The sequence below is a fragment of the Capricornis sumatraensis genome, chromosome 3 (assembly GCF_032405125.1).
Source record: "Capricornis sumatraensis isolate serow.1 chromosome 3, serow.2, whole genome shotgun sequence".
In the NCBI taxonomy this organism is placed as follows: Eukaryota; Metazoa; Chordata; class Mammalia; order Artiodactyla; family Bovidae; genus Capricornis; species Capricornis sumatraensis.
The window spans coordinates 4,208,208-4,227,492 of NC_091071.1; the positions used below are offsets into that span (position 1 = coordinate 4,208,208).

The 19,285-nt window shown below is 45.0% G+C and overlaps 1 protein-coding gene across 1 annotated transcript; it reads right to left on the bottom strand.

Moving 5' to 3' along the window:
• Positions 1–264: 264 nt before the first annotated feature.
• On the bottom strand, positions 265–15,740 carry CCZ1 (CCZ1 homolog, vacuolar protein trafficking and biogenesis associated). The gene is made up of 15 exons (XM_068967707.1): positions 15,627–15,740; positions 14,576–14,673; positions 14,391–14,484; positions 14,043–14,120; positions 12,939–12,986; positions 12,279–12,362; positions 10,686–10,861; positions 9,284–9,365; positions 7,173–7,234; positions 6,753–6,864; positions 3,391–3,424; positions 2,707–2,824; positions 1,764–1,922; positions 1,387–1,514; positions 265–585 (listed from the first exon to the last, which is right to left on the bottom strand). The coding sequence occupies exons 1-15, from the start codon at positions 15,738–15,740 to the stop codon at positions 530–532; spliced, it is 1,443 nt and encodes a 480-aa protein (XP_068823808.1). The 3' UTR covers positions 265–529.
• Between the last annotated feature and the right edge of the window lie 3,545 nt (positions 15,741–19,285).

The following is a 19,285-nucleotide window of genomic DNA, read 5'->3' on the forward strand; positions in this document are numbered from 1 at the left end:
CAAAGCCTAAGAATATACCTGAAGCTTCCAAACTAGCAAAAAGGAAGGAGACGATCATCCGACATAAGCTTGGGAAAAAGGGGAAAAAGAAGAATGGAAACAGAAAATGCTGGAGGTGGTGGCAGAGCCCAGATCCACCCGTCGTCACCAAGTGAGCGGGCTGACTCACCTCTTCCTCCCCTTCAAAGTTCCCTGGTCTAGAAACCAGCAAGCAGAGACTCAAGGCAAGACCAGGGTTTTTACAAACGTCTTAAACAATTTATTAGTCTTATTTTCCAGTAAAATATTCACAGAACATCAAAAGAATGGAATGACAGAGATGTAGCCGACTACCTTTAATTTCACATAAATATTTAAAATCTAAAAACCTCAGGAATCATCAGACTGAGTAGAAATTTGACTCTTCAGAGCAAGTATTGCTTTACTCTTGTCATTAATCCAGTCAATAATATGACCAATGACCAGCCGTGGGAAACAGCATGCCTGCCGAGTTGCTTTTTAAAAGATGTTTCGCGGAGCCCTTGTGAAGTCAATCCAGGAAGAATATGTTGTTGAACTGCGTTGCGCAAAGCTTCTTGACCTCTTCTGCAAAAAGGACAGAAAACAGTAAGGGAAGAAATTCTCACTTAAGAGGTTTTAGGATATAGATCGGTACCTTATTCTGATAATTCTCTGGGAATAAAGCTGGAAATTTAAATAAAGGTCTTCATCGAATGTGACCTTCAATCTTAGAAGCCTTCATATGTTTGTAAATCAAGAGAAAGATAAAAAGGCTTGACACACAGGAGACTTGATCACTATTTAACATCTCTTTAGGCCTGAGAGAGCTTGAGCCAAGTGCCCAGGACATCCATGCATTGGGGGTCAGGAGTATAACTTCTAAAACCTCGAGGAATCTGACACAAGCACACAAAACCTCTAGCGGCAGCCCTGAGTCGAGGACCAGGATCCCCACAGAGGCATCATTCTTTGGACGTTACACTCGATTCCCATTTTCAGTGAGGCGCATATTGACAGCTGTCGTTCCTAATGCATCAGCTATTAACCCTAACCACTAGGCAACCAGGGATCTCCCAAAATGCACATTTTAATATATGGTGTATAAAGCCATGGGATTTTTTTTTCCTTCAGCATTAGCGAAAATAACTTTCTTCTGGCCTGTATCAAGTTTCCCAAGAAAGAGGCAAGGTTTTCACATACGTTTTTCAAGGAACTAAGTTACAGAAAAAGAGACCAAGTGACGGTTTCCTCTGAGCAACAGGGGCCTCTGCCTGAGAATCTGAGCAGTCATGCCCGCTCTGCGTACACGCTCCCAGCACACTGAAAAGAGAGTCTGTGAAACGTCAGTAGCATTAAAACTCTGCTCAAACACCACACCCTATTTACCATTGACTTCAATCAGGTTTGCATTTTTTTGATTCAAAATAACATACAGCTCCCTCTGGTCGGACTTCTTCCCAACAACCCAGTAATCGCTCATGGCTTTCACGATGATCTCTTCATCCTCGTCCACTCTGCAAGACAGGAGTGTCAAGACACAACTGTTTATTTTATACACACAGCTGGACTGTGACAAAGATTCTGAAATAAGAAACAGGAAACCTGAGCGACCTGAAATGGTCAGGGAGTCAGGCCCCTGTGAGTGACCAGCCACTCCTGGGCTTGATGACATTCGCCCTCTTAAGGGGCCTGGGATCACTTGGTGTTTGGAGCTGATTCTCACTAGAGAGCAGACACCTAACTGGAGAAGGGGTGAGAATTACCTTGTGAAATCACTATTGATGTCGCCCAGAATCTTCATTAGATCCGGATGGACAGATGTGAGTGACACGCTAGGTGTCTTCCTCATGTGAACTGTACTTTTTTCTGCTAAATTCATATGGTTGAAGTAGATAAACTTAAACTGGGGTTCTTTTTCAGACCTGTGAACACGTTATTCAGATGGTAACATTCTGAAAGAACAATTAGACTGAAAAGATAGTTTCTGAAATATCATAGCATTACCCCAGCTATACAGCCACAGTGTCAAACCCCTGCGTGTATAATGGCTAAGGTGGTGTTTTCAACGGCTAGGCCTTCAAATCAAGAACCTCAGTTAAGACATAACATTCGGCAGTAAGTTCTTGGATATCTGTGACGTATTCACTATGACTGAATTTCCCAGTGAGCTCAAGTATGCATTTTAAAAACCAAAAATATTTTAACTGTGATGATTTTCTTTCAAGTACAGTGTTTTATGAACGGTAGTCACTCAGTTATTTGCCGACTAAAGAAAAACCCGTACTGGCCCATGTCACAGCCAACTTCACTGGGTAAAACACTTCTGCACAGGAGGCCGAGTGCGTTCTATCTGCGCAAAGCCAAGCCCTGCTGACCACCACTGCCAGCGTGGACCTCACAGCCTGGGCGGGGCATGTGGGGAGGGGTGCACAAGGCCAAGACCAGGGGCGGAGCTGGCAGACCTGACCCCACACACTCACCCCGCCGTCGGGGAGGGCAGAGGCGCTGCATTAAGACCCAGCCCCAGCCACCATCGTGGGGCAGAAAAACCGGGGAACAGCTCCCCAGGAAGCCCTGCAGACAGGGCCAAACAGCACGTGTGTCATCTGGATGCAGAAAACACCATCCACGTTCTAAGTAAAAGCCACCCTGATTCACCCAAAGCCACTTAAATGCTTGAAAGTAACCAGGAAGCAGAGTACAAACCCAGATATTCTCTTGTTGATGTTAAACTGCTCACAGATGTCAGATGCCAGCACTGTGAGCTGGGGCCCCACGATGCTGTCCAGTCTTCGGCAGAAATCCAGTGTGGGCTGAATGGAGGCTACGAGTAATTCAAGAAATACCAGTGAGTGTCAGGGGGCCAGGGGTTAATGAACTCGATTTTCATTTCACTGTCTTAACAACAATATGCAAACTACTGATCTGCCCTCCGAAACAGAAGAGACACAGGGCTCAGAATTGGTTATATTTAAGATGAAAAAGAGGCAAAGACTCGTTGCACTGTGAACATGGACTGCAGCACGCCCTGCGGGGTAGTAAACTGACTGGCTGCCCTCAGTAAAAGGAAGGTCAAACACTTATTTAACAAACACTACAGCAGCACTCACGGGCCCAGTACCGTCGGCCCGCGCAAGTATTACCTCTCTTAATTCTAAAGCTCCTTTGAGGTGGGTGTTCCCTGTGATCGCTTCATGGGCAAGAAGGCACAGAAGCAGGCAAGCTGGGACTTTAGTGGTATTAGAAACAGCTAGTGATGACGGCAGAGGCCCTCGATGGGCGACAGGGCTTCATGCGGCCTCTGTGTTGCTACGACAACATATCTATCATTCAGGAATGGAAGGGAGCAAAGTGTAAAGAGACAAGGCTTAGATACATGTGTGTACCTACCATCAATCATGAAGCACACAGCTGCACTCATGGCCTGGGATGAAAAGAAACCAAGATTAGGAAATGGTACAAAAAAAGAGGACTGAAATAACCAAACACAGTGGCCTTGTTTGAATCTTTTTTTAAACATATCAACTTTCTAAAGTCAACTGAAGGAATCTAGATGGGGCTGGATATTAGATGATATTAAGGAAGTATTATTTATTCTGGTCAGGCATGATAATGGCAGGTGCTGATGTAAAAACAGACGCCCTTAGTAGTTAGAGGTGCAAAATGAACTCTGAGGGGAACGACAGGATGATTCAAAATGCTCTAACAAAAAATAAATAAATAAATAAAATGCTCCAACAAAAAACCAAAATGTGTAGAGGCGGGACATATTATTACCATATTATGAATCAAGCTCTGTGATACGTACCTGGGTATTCATTATTCTAATCTGTGTGTGTGTGTTTGAAAAAAACCCCAGCAAATTAATGTCACTTGTCTTGCTTTTTTTATTATAGCAAATACTGCAGTTATGATAGAAGCAGCAGGAACCTACAGCAAGCGAGATCATAAATAAAACAGCCAAAAAACATTTAAGTTTATCAAAGTCAGGTAATGGTGTTTAAAAAAAAAAAAGGTCAAAACAGAACATGTAGGCTTGGGACTTCCCTAGTGGTCCTGTGGTTATGAATGTGCCTTCTAGGGCAGGGGACAGGTTCAGGCCCTGGTCGGGGGACTAGGATTCCACGTGCCTTGGGGCAACTGAGCCCACAGGCTCTAGGGTCCGTGCTCTGCAAGCAGAGAAGCCTGCGAGCCACAACAAGAACTCAAGGCAGCCGGAAAAAGAGCATACAGGTTTGTGAGGAGAATGCAAAGGACTTCCTCCTCCGGCAACCACCGGGATCGTTCTAGATCGGATGGCTGCAGCACCACCTCTGGCTGTCGTGACGGATGGCTCCTCTTCAGCCATCGCCCCCACCCCCCGCCCCCCGCCCGGTTTAAGCCACTCTAGTTCCTCCGCTGGACAGTCACCTTACAGCCTCAGGCGGCTCAGTCCTCACGCCTCCAGTCACAGCCACTCTTTAATGAGGACACTAACCTCCCTGTGTCCTTGCACCTCTCCTTCTCAGACTTGTTCAGCTCTAACTTCATGTTCGCACGGTCAAAGCTAATGACATTTATGCTACTCTGTAAAGTGAATGGTAATCATAATTTGCCCATAAAGAGGCTACAAACTGGGCGGCTTACAGGCCAGTTCCACCCAATATAGGTCTTTCTTTTTGTTTCAAGTCATTTTGACTTAGACACCAACTAGTTTGCTACTAAAATCCCAATTTCCAGCCTCCCCTCAGGCATCTAGAGTCCTGGGGCCACTGCTCTTCACTCCGGCCACTACCTGGCCTCCTTGGGACACGGGCCCCTCTGTGTGACACAGGGTCCCGAAACCCGGCCCAGCTTGCCTCTCTTGTGTCTGCCATCGGACATTTGTGTGCCTGACCCCTTAGAGGTTTATTTAAAGAAAACAAAACAAAAAAAGTGGCCCTTTTAAAGTCTATTAAAAAAGTTGAAGAATTTCAAATACATAAAAAATGTACATGGAAAAGGTACACACGAACCCCAAGGACCATCACTTTCTCGACAACTGTCAACTCATGGATAATCCTGCCTGATTCACCGCCCTCATCTACATATTAATAATCTCTCTCCCCAGGGAAACATTGTAAGTGGAGGAAAATATAAAAAATAATCAAATTTCCAGAGGGAAATTTCCCTCAGGGCAGACAGCAGGTGGAGAAACGCTTGTAAAAGGCAATCTACTACAACTTACTATTTTAGTCTTTTATTACAGCTGTGAACGCATATATTAAAAAAGAAGCAAGACCTCAAATCAGTAACAACCTTCAATCTTAAGACCTTGGAAAAAAGAAGCGCAAACTAACCACAAAGCAAGCAGAAGGAAGGATATGACGACTGGAATGGAAATAAACTGAAACAGAGAACAGAAAAACAAGAGGGAAAAATGAAACCAAAACACAATCCCCTGGAAAGATCGACCAAACTGAAAACCCTTTAGATGGCCCATCTGGACCCAGGAGAGAAAAGACGCGCATGACTGAAAGGAGTGAGACGGGAGACCGCACTGCTGCCTTTGAAAGGCCACAGTACAAGCCTATATGACATGACAACACTGGACACCAGCAACTTGAACAGCCTAAAGCGGACAAATTCCTAAAAAGATACAACTACTAAAACTGACTCAGAGGAAACGAAAATCAGAGAAGACCTACAGTAAGTAAAGAGGCTGATTAATGATTTAAACACGACCCCAGAGCAAGCCCAGATGCAGGCTTTGCTGTGACCAAACGTGAAGAATTCACACCTGTCCTTCAGAAAGCCTTCAAAAACAGGATACCACCCTTATGCCAAAACCAGACGAGGAGAAGACTTCAAAACGAAAGAGAACAGACCAGCAACCCCTCGTGGCCCTGAGCTCACGCAGGTCAGCTGGGCCTCTGGGAGGCCAGCTACAGATTGTCGGCCATGAGGGTGGTCAGCGGGGCCTGCATCCGGTCTCTGGACATCACGGCTTGGGTGAGCCTCCCTGGAAGGCAACACGCCCCACGCTGTCACCTGTCACTGCTGGGAGAAACAGGCACTGTACTGTCCGCATGAATGTCCAGAGGCCAGCTGGAAGCCTGCGCCTGGTCATGAAGATCAGAGACCCTCTGTGCCGCAACTGAGACCTGACGTAGCCAAATAAAAACCACTCAACCTAACACAAACATGGGGCTTCCCTGGTGGCTCAGTGGTAAGGAATCTGCCTGCAATGCAGGAGACATGGGTTCAATCCCGGGGTCAGGAAGATCCCCTGGAGAAGGAAATGGCAACCCGCTCCAGTATTCTTGCCTGGGCAATCCCGTGGACAGAGGAGCCTGGCGGGGTACGGTCCATGGGTTGCAGAGAGTCTGAAACAACGTAGCGACCACACAATGTAAACTTACATCCTGATAAGACAGCATCCTGATGGAAACTCAAGACTATCCTTGTGAATTAGCAAGCCCACAGCTTTAAAATCAGAGCAGAGGCAGAATCCACTGAAGGGTGGGGAGGCGTCAAACGACAGGACTTGTGAGTCATGGCCGCAGACAGTGACCCTCTCACAAATCACGGAGCTGTTCCACGGGGACTGAAAATAAACTTCTTACTCCAGAAAGCACCCATTTCGAGTTTTACAACCATGAGAACTTGCGAGGACACTGTTCCAGGGATCATGCGAGAGGCCCGCACACCAACTGGTGCACCCGGTGGAAGCTGTGCCAGAAAGATCTACTTTAGCATTGATCTGTAACTGTGGAGCGAGAGACGACTGTTACCTTATAAACAATTAAGTGCAGAGCTTCGTAAGTGTCGTCTGTATTTACAAAAATTTTGGGGAATCTGCATTTTGCTTCTGGATCATTAAGGTTCAAGGGGCCAGTGAGAAACCTGAAAAGCAAGCACAGAGATGCGTTGATTCAATCAGGCAGATATAAGCAGGAATATATAAACAGTGCATTCCTGTAAAGGGTGGTAATACGCACCCCCTTTTTTGGGGGGGAAGCTAGACACTACTTAGAAAACACCACATCAGAAAATAAAAAAAGGGATAGTTTTAATCCATTGCAACCAAAAGGGTTTCCTTTGCTGATTATTGTCAGCAAAGCAGCACAAAGGCAGCTCAGCGTCCGTGCTTTTGTCTTCACCCGAAAAGAGAGTAAAGGCCAGTACTGTCTATCAGAGGGCAGAAGGCCTACCTTCCGTAGTGTTGGAGGGTTCCTGGCATTTCTGCCCTTATTGGAGAATCCCTTCCCGCCAACTGTAAACAGATTTAATATCGACATGTGACTTCTTAGATTTTCTGTATTCAACACTTTGAGAAACAGCATTCGTATCTACTGGTTGACTCCATGCCACTTATCTGTATCAGTTTCCCATATTCATCCCCACCAAAAAAAAAGGGGTGGGGGAGAAGGATTACAGAGGTACAAAAGGACCCACTGGTTTTAACCAGAACTTCACTGTACCCCAAGTTCCACATATGGGTTTGACAGCAATAACCGAAGGCTGACGCGTGCCAGGCAATGACGTCAATTACTTAATTTCATCTTGTTTCACCCCTGTGGGGAATGCCCTCTCCCAATTTTCCAGAAGCGGAAACTCAAGTTTGAAGAAGTTCACCAATGCGCCCAGCTCCTGAGTGGAGGGGCCGGGTAGCAAACCCAAGCCTGTCTGACTTCAAAGTCCCTGCCTTTGGTCATGACGCTGTGGCTCCTTGTAGGTTTTTCTTTGTATCACATTCCTGTTTTCTTCTGCTGAAGACACACTATTTCAATATGTGTAGGAAATGAAAAAAAAAATCCAAATCTAACAGTAATGCTAGCTGAAGTTTATTCTAAAACTTTTTGATGTTCTTCTAGCCCATGTAAGGTTTTAGCATACAACTTGAAAGACTGAAAAACACTGTCAAATTTGACAGTAAGAACACAAAGCTAACTCTCACAGATGCAGCCTGCACTGAGACACGTCCTCCCATGTCCATGCACCCGCTGCCCCATTTACGCTTCTGTTTTAGAAATCTGGCTCTTTAGAAGTTTAATAAAGCAGCAAGAGAGTTTTCAGCTGCTACAACAGCACCGCCCCTCCATGGGAAAGTCTCCTGAGGGTCCTTCTGAGGGCGTGTTTGAAAGCAGGTGCTTTAGCATCAGGCGGACCCAGAGATCAAGTCCTGGCTCTGTCGCTTGCTAGGTGGGGGGCACTGGGTGAGTCATGAGAGCCCCTCAAGCCTGGGTCTCCTTTCTGTAAGATGGAGATGAGGTCCCCAGCTCTCAGGATGTCATAAGATAATGCACGTTTTCTGGGTACATATACTGTGTCTGGTGTATAGCATAAACTCCAGCAACGTGAGCCACTGTATTCAAACCACCTAGAAGGGAAGTCAGGGCAGGACTGGGTCCTTCTCAAAACCTGAGATTTCTTATCTAAAAGATATTTTCCTGTTATTTCAAGTCATGGCCTTAAAAAATAAAGCAAGGGAGAGTGTGTGTGTGCACGTGTGCATGCATGCACCCTTGGGTCAAAATGATAATTTCATGGCTTATGAATACTTTACCTAATTAAAGCTAAAAATGGATGTTTTGGGGAAAGCACTGTGGTATTATTTACAGTTTTGTGCAGCAAAGTGGGAGAATCGGTGCCAGAGTGGAAAAGCCAGGCAGGCAGTCTAAAATCAACTCAGGGCTGGATCTCCCGTTCGCAGGTGCAAAGACCACTGTTTCGTCCAAGATCGCGGGCATTCCGAGGGCTCCCAGAACCCAGCCTAGAGATCCGGCTTCCCTTACACCCTCTGCAACTGCATCTGAACAAAATGCAGAAAAGCTGGCATATGCAGCTCTCCGTGCTAAGTGACACAAGAGGTTTCTACACCCGCGGATTCCACCTTATACGGATTCAACCAACTGCAGGCTGAAAACAGGGAGGAAAAGCTTTAAAGTTTCCAAAAGCAAACCTTGAATTTGCCACATGCTGGCACCTACTTATGTAATGTTTACATTGTATCAGGGTTTTTCTTATTTTTTGTCTTGAGTATTATAAAAATCTAGAGACCATTCAAAGTACAGGGGAGGATGTGCGCGTGTGCAGCTCACATGCAAACACTAAGCCGTTTTATACAACGGACTGGCGCACAGGTGGGCCTGGGTGTCTGCAGGGGTCCTGGGGGCGCTTCCATGGACCCCAGCAGACAGTCCGTCACTGAGCGTCACACCAACAGTGTGAACTGCAGATCAGAGCTGCCCCCACCACACCCCTCCGCTCCCCTAAGTACCTATTTATCCATCTGTCTCTAGAGATCAGTACCCCATCATACCTCAGGTTCGATATGCCTCGGGAACAGAGACGTGGTGAGGTATTTGTATAAAATCCTCATGTCGTCTTGCTCTAATCCACTCCTGCGACATCAGAAAAGTACTGTGTTAAAAGACTGGAATTGGTCTTCCGTCTGCCCACTGTTTTGTGATTAAACATCATCTCTGACTCTTCACGTGGGATTATCCAGGGAGCATCAGCAGCTGATGGCCACTCTGCTCCAGGTACCCGATTTCTGGGCTACTGGTCACGCTTGCTCTCACCCGCCACCCTGAATACAGTGCACGCTGTGGACAAGGAACTTGGTCCTGTTATGTCTCAGACATGTATGTGGGTGTTAATTCTCTCAGTTTCAGAGTAGGCAAAAAGCGGGCAGAGAAAGAAACAAACTTTCAGGGAAACCATCCACTCTGAAACGAGACAAAAGTAAGTGGCATGTGGAAAAGTGCAGAGAATCCAGCCGGCGCTGTTGGACTTGATCCAAAATCAGTTTTTCAGGTAAGGATATAAACAATGAGTCTGTATCTGGGTTTTTTTTTTTTCCCCCCTATTAAATCGAAATCTCCCTTGATAGAAACCAAGCCTCTGCGTGACACCCCAAGGCCCTCAAGGCCCTCTCTTCTTTCCCAGGCAAGTCGCAGGTTATGTTAGAAGCCTGGCCTGTCAGCACAGGAACACTCCTTGCCATCAACATTCACGGAGCACAAACGAGGAGCCCGAGACACAAACCCTCAAACGGAATGGCTCTGAGCAGGAGGGCCTTCCGCTGGCCCCGGCCCCAGGAACCTCAGGCTCATCCGGGGCAGACCCCTCTCAGCTGCAAACAGCTCGGCCCCCCAGACGCAGCTGGGGCCCCAGAGGGCTCAGGCACATTCACACAGCTCTTCCGGGGTTTAGTCTTCGGTCATTGAGAACATTTAGTAACAGTTTATCTTTGCTTCTTGAGTAGCAACACTTTTATCAAAGAAATTATGTTTTTGCCCCTAGGAGACAAGACCCAAATATAGCTTGATGACAGCGGGTTAATTTCCTGACTTTATAGTACCTTTAACTTCTTGGATGTTTTAAAATACTAGCTTCTGTAAAAGAAACTATGAAAATCACATTTACTATACTGATTCTTTGAAGATGTTTTTGGAAAAATACCAAAATCAAAATAGGATTCTTAAACCTAACATTTTCCCCATCATTCATGGAACCAGTTTTAAACTCCCCTGCTCAGTAATTTTAAACAAAATTACCCTAATTTTGGTTTAAACAATCACTGCCTTATTTTGACAATATCTAGAAAGGCGCTTCCCACCCCACCCCACCCCCACCCCCGGCTGTTATTTCCAGTTTGACAACCTGCTATCAATCCAGTCACTGCTGTTTTTATGATCCTAAAACACGGGAGTACCTACCAGATGAGTTGATCATTATAGAGAAAGGCAGTGTACTTGACTATACTCAGGCTTTCTTCCATTCTGTTAATAAAGGACTGGATTTTCAAATAAGTCATTTTATCCAATGGGAAGAAGCTGATCCCACCAAATATGTCGAGTAGATCGCAGGACTGCAAATGCAATGTTTGCAAATACTGCAGGAAAAAAATAAGGCATAAAACTTACTAACAGCACACAGAAGCTAGTACTCTGGCAGCTGAAAATAACAGGTCTTAATTTGAGGTACAAGTATATGCCAGCAAACAGCACATTTACAAGATCAACATGGAGGTGAACCACAGGGAACTGGATACGGAATCAGTACCAATTTCAAAAAAATAAGTTCAAATGTAATTAGTGTCCTTTCAGCTTTGTGTTTTCTGTGAGGTGTTTAATTCCTTATTAGTGCTGTTCAGATTAGACTGACCTCTGCACATGGTATTATGGACCAATTCATACTAAAATCACACTGGAAGGGCATGCAGTCAGTGATGGTGGACAGGAGAGGAATAAAGACGGGAACAGGAGCCAGGGGAGAGTCAGAGTCAACGATTATGATCATTAAAGTGAAGAGACAAATAAAAGTAATTCATAAAAACAAAATAATTCACAGACAGACATTAAAGTAGTATAGGGAGAAAGATCAGTTGAGACTCATTCCTCTAAGACAAACTGAATCTGACCAGGGATACTTCCCTGGTGGCTCAGATGGTAAAGAACCTGCCTGCAATGCAGGAGACTGGGGTTCAATCCCTGGGTTGGGAAGATCCCCTGAGAAGGGAATGGCTACCCACTCCAGTATTTTTGCCTGGAGAGTCCCATGGACAGAGGAACCTGGTGGGCTACAGTCCATGGGGTTGCAAAGAGTTGGACATGACTGAGTGACTAACTCTTTCACTTTTTTCAGCATAAAATATGCAAAATTGACAGAGGGAGAAGGAGAACAATGTAGGGGAAAAGATCACACTCATGACTACTAAGGGGAGAAAGATCTGTGTTACAGCCGCAGACTTCACCTTAAGTCAGTACAGGTGACGCCCGTTTAATGAACACAATTGATCCACGAGAATGTGCGATTTTGCTAATGAACCAATCCACCCCAGGGAAGTTTCCTTTGCTTTGGAGTAAGCCCACACTGATAGACACAGGTGGGTCAAGGATGAAGCCAGAAGACATCTCCAAGGTGCTTTAAGGAGCTGTGCACAACTGGCAGGAAGCTCTGATTCATGAGTACAAGCCTAGGGACTTCCCTAGTGATCCAGTGTTTGACTCTGGGTCTCCAATGCAGGGGGCGTAGGTCTGATCCTTGGTTGGGGATCTAAGGTCCCATTTGCCATGTGGCGAAATAAATTAAAAAAAAAAACAAAAACTAAAGGTTAAAGCTTAAAAAAAAAAAAGAAACAAATACAAATCTATTTCCTCAGTGGTCTGATTCTGTCCCACTATGCCTGAGTCTCCACGCCAACTCCAATTTCTAGGTTTGTTTGTATGTGAGAAGCAAACTTGTCTGTATTTCTCTAACAGTCAGTTTGATAATTAACCAAGATTACAAATAAAATTCTGAATACTTACTCGATGGAAGAATTTCTCTAATCTTTCTTTTAGGAGCTTGACACCTCCATCTTCCATGGCTCTCAGAAATGTACCATTAAAAAGCTAATGGTGTAAAAGATTAAGAAAAAAAAAATTTTGTCCTTCCATTCCCCAATATAACAAGTTCTTCATTTTCTTTTACATTATTTCTGCTTATTTCATCCCACAATTCTTTTTGAATACAGAAAATATTTACATTAGAAAGTCTGAGTTATAAGTCACAAAATATCAAAACACTGTTAAGGGATAATGTAATTTTTGTAAACTCACCCAATTGTTCTGGGCATTTTTAAAAAATCTGAACTCATATCTAAGTTTCACTTTATATAAACAATATTGCTAGACTTCTTATATCATACAAATCTCTGCACTCTCGACTTTCCTTAAGAACATGGATTCTATCATTCACTGAAGCAGATATACTCTTAGGACAAGCCGGGTAAGAGAAAAGGGCTCTCTCTGTATTGCATGAATCAGCACAGGCATAAACCTCAATGCTGCTTCACAGGCTCCGTTATTTCTTCCCCGTGACACACAGTTGCCTTACAGTCACGTAAAGAACTAAGGATTATTTTAAATGACCCACGTAAATCGGGGTAAGTGGCCAGACTCTCAGCCTAGAAAACGTGTCGTGCTTACCTTGTACATGCTGTAGCACTGCTGGAGCACCGAGCTGTAAACCTTGTCCTGCCAACAGCACAGAAACAGCACAGGTCTCATTCGAGGGAAAGCAAAAAAACAATCAACTGCAGAGCAAAGGTACAGTGACGCTTGGTAAAGCAACAGAATCTTCATACACATGGGCCCATAACAGTGGTGTGCTGAAACTAAGAGGTGTTTAAGTTCAATCATGAACCAGTAAGCCTAAGAAAAGCTATGACCAACATAAATAGCATACTAAAAAGCAGAGACATTACTTTGCCAACAAAGGTCCATCTAGTCAAGCCTATGGTTTTTCCAGTGGTCATGTATGGATGTGAGTTGAATCACAAAGAAAGCTGAGCGCCAAAGAATTGGTACTTTTGAACTGTGGTGTTGGAGAAGACTTTTGAGAGTCCCTTGGACTGCAAGGAGATCCAACCAGTTCATCCTAAAGGAAATAAGTCTTGAAGGTTCACTGGAAGGATTGATGCTGAAGCTGAAACTCCAATACTTTGGGCACCTAATGGGAAGAACTTACTCACTGGAAAAGAGCCTGATGCTGGGAAAGAATGAAGGCAGGAGGAGAAGGTGGACGACAGAGGGTGAGATGGTTGGAGAGCCACCACTGACTTGATGGACATGAGTTTGAGCAAGCTCTGGGAGTTGGTGAGGGACAGGGAAGCCTGGCGTGCTGCAGCCCATGCATGGGGTCCCAAAAGAGTCCGACACAAGTGAGCGAGTGAACTGAACTGAAGCCTAGTTCGGCAATTCTCTCCAGTAATTCTTGGCTGGAAAATCCCACGGACAGAGGAGCCTGGCAGGCTACAAGTCCATGGAGCTGCAAAGAGCTGAACACGACTGAGCAAACAAGTCTAATTTTTTGGAGGGCTTCAAACACAGATGAATAGAGGAAGGCAGTGGTAAGAGACGGCACATACATGTTTTTATAAGATTGTGCTCATGGAAACAAGCACAACATTCCCCTGTGCCGACCTTGAGAAACTTCTGCCAAAGTGACATAAATTAAATCTGAACAAGTCAGTTACTCAAGATAGTAACAATTTTTTTCCTAAAAATATGAAATAAAAAATGACACATTACCAGCAACTCCTCCTCTTGGTATTCAACAACTGGTTTTCCATCTTTACTTTGCTTTTCAATGATAGGATTCCGAACAACCTACAAATTTTGATTTAAGGAATCAATTATATGTGTTTTAAAATTTTCCCTAACTTAAATAAACTTGAACACGTCCCAACACCAAAATTTCTTAAAGGAGCCCCCAAAAACAAATACACCAAACAGGAGTTTGATTTTTAAATTGCTACTGAATGTACTGTAACTCTCCTCTGACGAAATGACCAGAGGACTTCCTTGAATTCCTAACGGTAAAGATCACCCATAACTGTATAATACAAATTCAGAAAAGTGTACTGTATATGTAAATACCATGACCATCCAGAAATTTTCTTCTGGTTCATTGAAGAACTGTCTGTTCTTCTGCGTATGTAAAGATTTTGCAGGTTTTGATGGACTAAAGGTCCTAAAAAGGGTAAAAGAATGTTAGCGACAATCCCCCAATGGAAGTTTTAAGAATTCACTGAGCTCTGCAAAAGCACATTGAAAGGTATTACCTTGTAAACTGTACAATAGCTTCACATAATCCAACGTTTCTAATTTTTTCATTCTTTTCTACTTCATTTGGATAATAAAACAAAATTTTATTTTCCTCCTAAAGTATGAAGAGAGAGAATCACAACATTGACATAAGCATTTTTTCTGTCTTAGCTGTTGACAATACTTAGTGTCAACCTCTCATGTCATATGTGCTAGCTGGCAAGACAAAACAAAAGCCCCTTTTAGAAAAACAAAGATTATCTTCTCTTCAGGGTGTAACAAACGCCCACCTGCATGAAAGGCAATTGTGATATTTGGTATATGCCATCTGAACTAAATTAGACAACGATGCTGAAAACTCCACCTCTGGGTTTCTTTCTCCATGCTAATTTGTAATACGTCAATGCTTGTAAGAAATAAGTGTGTGTGCATGTGCACAGACATACACCTCCCCACAAATTAAACCCAGCAAGTTCACAAGCATTTGGACTGGCAGCCTTTAAAAAGACCGTGATTTCCTGCCAACAAAACTTGGCGCCGGACACCCTTTGAGGAAGTTACCGTCCCCACCTTGAAAAAAGTAATGATAAAAACCCAAAACAAAACCATCCGCTCCCATCCGATTTAACTTACTAAATCGAAAAAAAAAAAAAAAAAAAAAACTTTCCGAAGATCCGCCAAGACTGCATTACAGGACTACCGTCTCCCACTCTTGTTCTACGTTTCTAGGCGGAGGACTTCCAGCAACAGAGACAAAAGCTCAACTTTAATCATCCAGGGTTGATGTTAAGAGAAGAGAGACTCCACCTGTGTGATTAGCCCGACGAACCCTCACCCAGTAAACAGGCACTGATCTGGGATCTGTAACCAGACCCTGCCCGCGTTGTCTGGGCCCTGCCGCACACCCAGCACAAAACAGTCCGGTAAAGGCCAGTCGGTAAGGGGCGATTGACAAGGGACGACCCCAGGCGCACCCCGCGGCTGCCCGGGCGGACCCCATCCAGCAGCCCCCCTACCCGGGGCCCTCTGCCGCCCACGGACGCCCACGCGCGCCCCCGCTCCACTTACCTCTCCCTCGCGCGGCCCGAAGCGCGGGTTGTAGATGAAGAAGCTCAGCAGCGCGGGCGGGAACTGCTTCTCTTGGGCCGCTCCTGCTCCGGCCCCGGACGCCGCTGCCGCCATCCCGGCCCGGCCCCCCAGCCTCGGGAGCCTCCCTCGGCCCGCCCAGAGACAGATGCCGCCGGAAGACCGCACTTCCGCCTCGCTCGCCGTCCCCCCGGAAGTGGTTGCCGCCGGCCCGGAAGAAGAATCCGCAGCCCAGCGTTCCCTTTCGGCGCACCCTGGTGGGTTCATTCCCGTTTGTGTTCTGGGTAGGTGTTTCTTCTTTCAATACTGTAAGAGTTAAGTTGAAGTGAAACCGTTTTTGTCTTGTTTCCTCCCCACCCCCCCCTTAGATTTCTGCCCTGGCTGAAGGCGAGGGTTGCATTTTTGAAGAAAAATGAAATGGGCCCTGTTTTGTGCGAAAGGGATTGTGAAGGTGCAATGGAAGGCCCAGCGTTTGGGGTGATAGTGTATTTAGTCAGGTAGCTTGACCATTTTCATTGTCCACAGGGTCCCACCACGTACTTGTTGGTCTTTTTAGATCCCCGTTTGAGAGACTGTGACTTTGTGCCTCTCGCGACTTCTTTGCCTTCAGGGAGAAAGATAGCTGCAGGTGGGAGCATGGTGTGTGGCGAAGCGGGACCAGAGCGTGGCCTTCTCCCCACAGTGCCTGGTTCCAGGCTTTGGAATTCAGGGCATCGCCCTTGTCAGCCCTTGGGATTCACTAGGTTTGGAGGCCTGTGGGTTGTGGGAGCTGGAACCGCTCGTGACTTCTGATACTTGGAATTGAAGCCTTTGCAGCAGACCCCACGGCCAAACTCAAGACTTTAGTTTAGGTTGCCTTGTCTCTCACAGATTAGGTGTGAAAATAGTACCTCTTTTTCAACTTAATAGAACAGACCTTCATGTTTAGGGAGGTGGTGCTGGAATCTGGGCGTGAGACTGAACTGGGTACTTACTCTAGCTCTCACTCCCTGGGTGGAAGTTCTTGGACCCATTATGTAAGGTGTGTCCAGTCTCTGTGTCTAATATGTAAAATAACTAATAGTAAATGCTTTTCTAGTAGGAATTTCACTTTAAGAATAAAATGAGTGGGAATTCCCTGGTGGTCCAGTGGTTAGGACTTGGTGTTTTCACTGCCTGGCCGCAGGTTCAATCCCTGTTCGGGAAATTAAGATCCAAGAGAGTTAAATGGGACTGTGATTGTATGTATAGTAGTCCCAGCCCTTAATTGTTATTCAACAAGATTGCTGTCATTACTTGCTCTTGAAAGACTCCCTCAACTAGCTTGCTTTAGTGTATGACAGTCTTTTGTTAGGAAGACATGTTTTGACATTGCAGTAATAATTTTCAAAGAATTTTAAGGTAGCAAAATCTCCTTTCCCCCTTTTATTGCCCCAAAGTCCATGGAAACTTCTATGAATTAGACACAGATTTACCCTGGTTGAATGTGAGGCTGAGTGGTAGAAATGAGACCTAAGAAAACCTTCTGCTGGCCTTTTCCAAGAGCTGCCCCTCTTCCATCTCTGTCTCCTTGAGGAACCCTAAAGCACTTGTATAGAACCCTGCGGCTCCAGGGAGCATAATTTGAGAACTCCAGGTTAAAGAATTCCTTCCTTTGTCTCAGAGCAAACGCTTTTGGAAGAATGGTACAAGGAGCCTGGGGCTTAGGTTGAACAGCCGAATTTTAGTTCTGATTTGTCGCTTGCCATTTATATGACCTTTGGTTAATCACTTAACTTCTTTGAGCTCCAGTTTCTTCCTTTGAAAAATGAGATTAATACCTACCTCAAAGGAGAACTGCAAATATTACATTAGATGACACAAATGAAAGTACTTTGTAACGTGCAAAGTACAATTACAGTAAAAATGTGGTAAGATAACATTTTATTGCATTCTCCCCAGCATGCCTTTACTTCCTGTTTACTTTGCATTCTATGCCCCAGTCAGTCAGTTGCATTGATCGCCACAGGAGAGAGATGATACAAAAGCAAAAGAAACCAAACAAAATCAGAAATCGAAATGCTTTTAAATGCTTTTTAAGTTTCAAAAGCTAAGGAAGCAAGAAAGCTTAGATAGTGATGCATCCTCCTTTTTCACAGTCATAGGGTGTGAGGTGGGTGGAGTAAGGATGATAGACACTTAGATGTGTTTGGAGGTCTCAGAGGAGAGAGGGTGTAGATGTATACCTTATTCCTTGTGGAATGGGGAAAGTGGCAGGTCTTGCAGAGTGCCCCCTCTGTGTCAAGTGTGATGCACCAACAGTAGAATCGCCATGGCTGCATGAATGTCTAGGCGTCTAGGCAGTAAGTGCTGCTTGATGCAGGAAGCAACTAAATGTTTTACTTGTACACGGAAGTAATTCACAGAAAGCCAGACCTGAGAGGCCGTAAGATTAGAACAAAGAGAAATTAGCTGTGGCTAATTTCACACTGCTGAAGTCCAGAAGACTGGACAGGAATGAGCTTGACTCAGTGGTTGCTTGTATGGACTAACCACCACATACTCCTTTCCCATGCAGGGCCTTGCATTACCCACTTCTTCTGTCAGCCAGGGAAATAAGGGTGAAGATGAGGCTGAATTCTTGACATTATCCTGAATTATGATTCTGTCTCCAAGCAGGATGGGATTCAAATCTATGTCCAGTAACAGAAATAGAAGATTAGATCCAAATCATTGAAAAAAAAAAAAAGGAAAATTAGATATCTCTTTTGCACAAAGAATTTGTGAAATCAGAAGCAGGGGACCAAGATGGAGATGTAGGAGGCTTCTGATCTTCCCTCCTTCCCCAAATGCAGTGAATGTACAGCTACGGACAGAGCAATTTCATCTGAGAGAAATCCAGAGACCAGCTAAATGTGAGTTGAGACTCCCATATGTGAGGTGAATGAGAAAATACCCATAGCAAAATGGATAGGAAAGTCTGAGCCTCACCCTCTGCAGCACCATACAACTGGGAGGGAATCTCCACCAGGGTTTCCCTGGTGGACTCAGATGGTAAAAAAACCTGTCTGCAATACAGGAGACCTGGGTTCAATCCCTAGGTTGGGAAGAACCCCTGAAGAAGGGAATGCCAACCCTCTCGAGTATTCTTGCCTGGAGAATTCCATGGGCAGAGGAACCTGACTGGCTACAGTCCCTGGGGTCAGAAAGATTTGTCCAGGACTGAGTGACTAAGGGGACGACAGAGGAGGAGATGGCTGGATGGCATCACCAACTCGATGGACATGAGTTTGAGTGAACTCCGGGAGTTGGTGATGGACAGAGAGGCCTGGCGTGCTGCAGTTCATGGGGTCGCAGAGTTGGACACGACTGAGCGACTGAACTGAGTGACTAACACACGTACACACCCCCAAGGAATGGGCCCTCACGTTACTTGGCTTTGATAGTCAACAGGGTTACTCACAAGTTCCAATGCACGTAGTTAAAAAAAATTTTTAAATAGGTTCAAGAGCACCCATTGTGGGTGTATACCTGGACTCAGTGCCAAGGGAGTAGATTGCTCTGACTGTATGAATTTCACTGTCCTGTATCCTGAAAGAATATCATTAAGGTAACGTTGGACTTAAATTGCATGTTAGACAAGATGACCCAAAAAGACATACAGAGAACATTCTATTCAACAG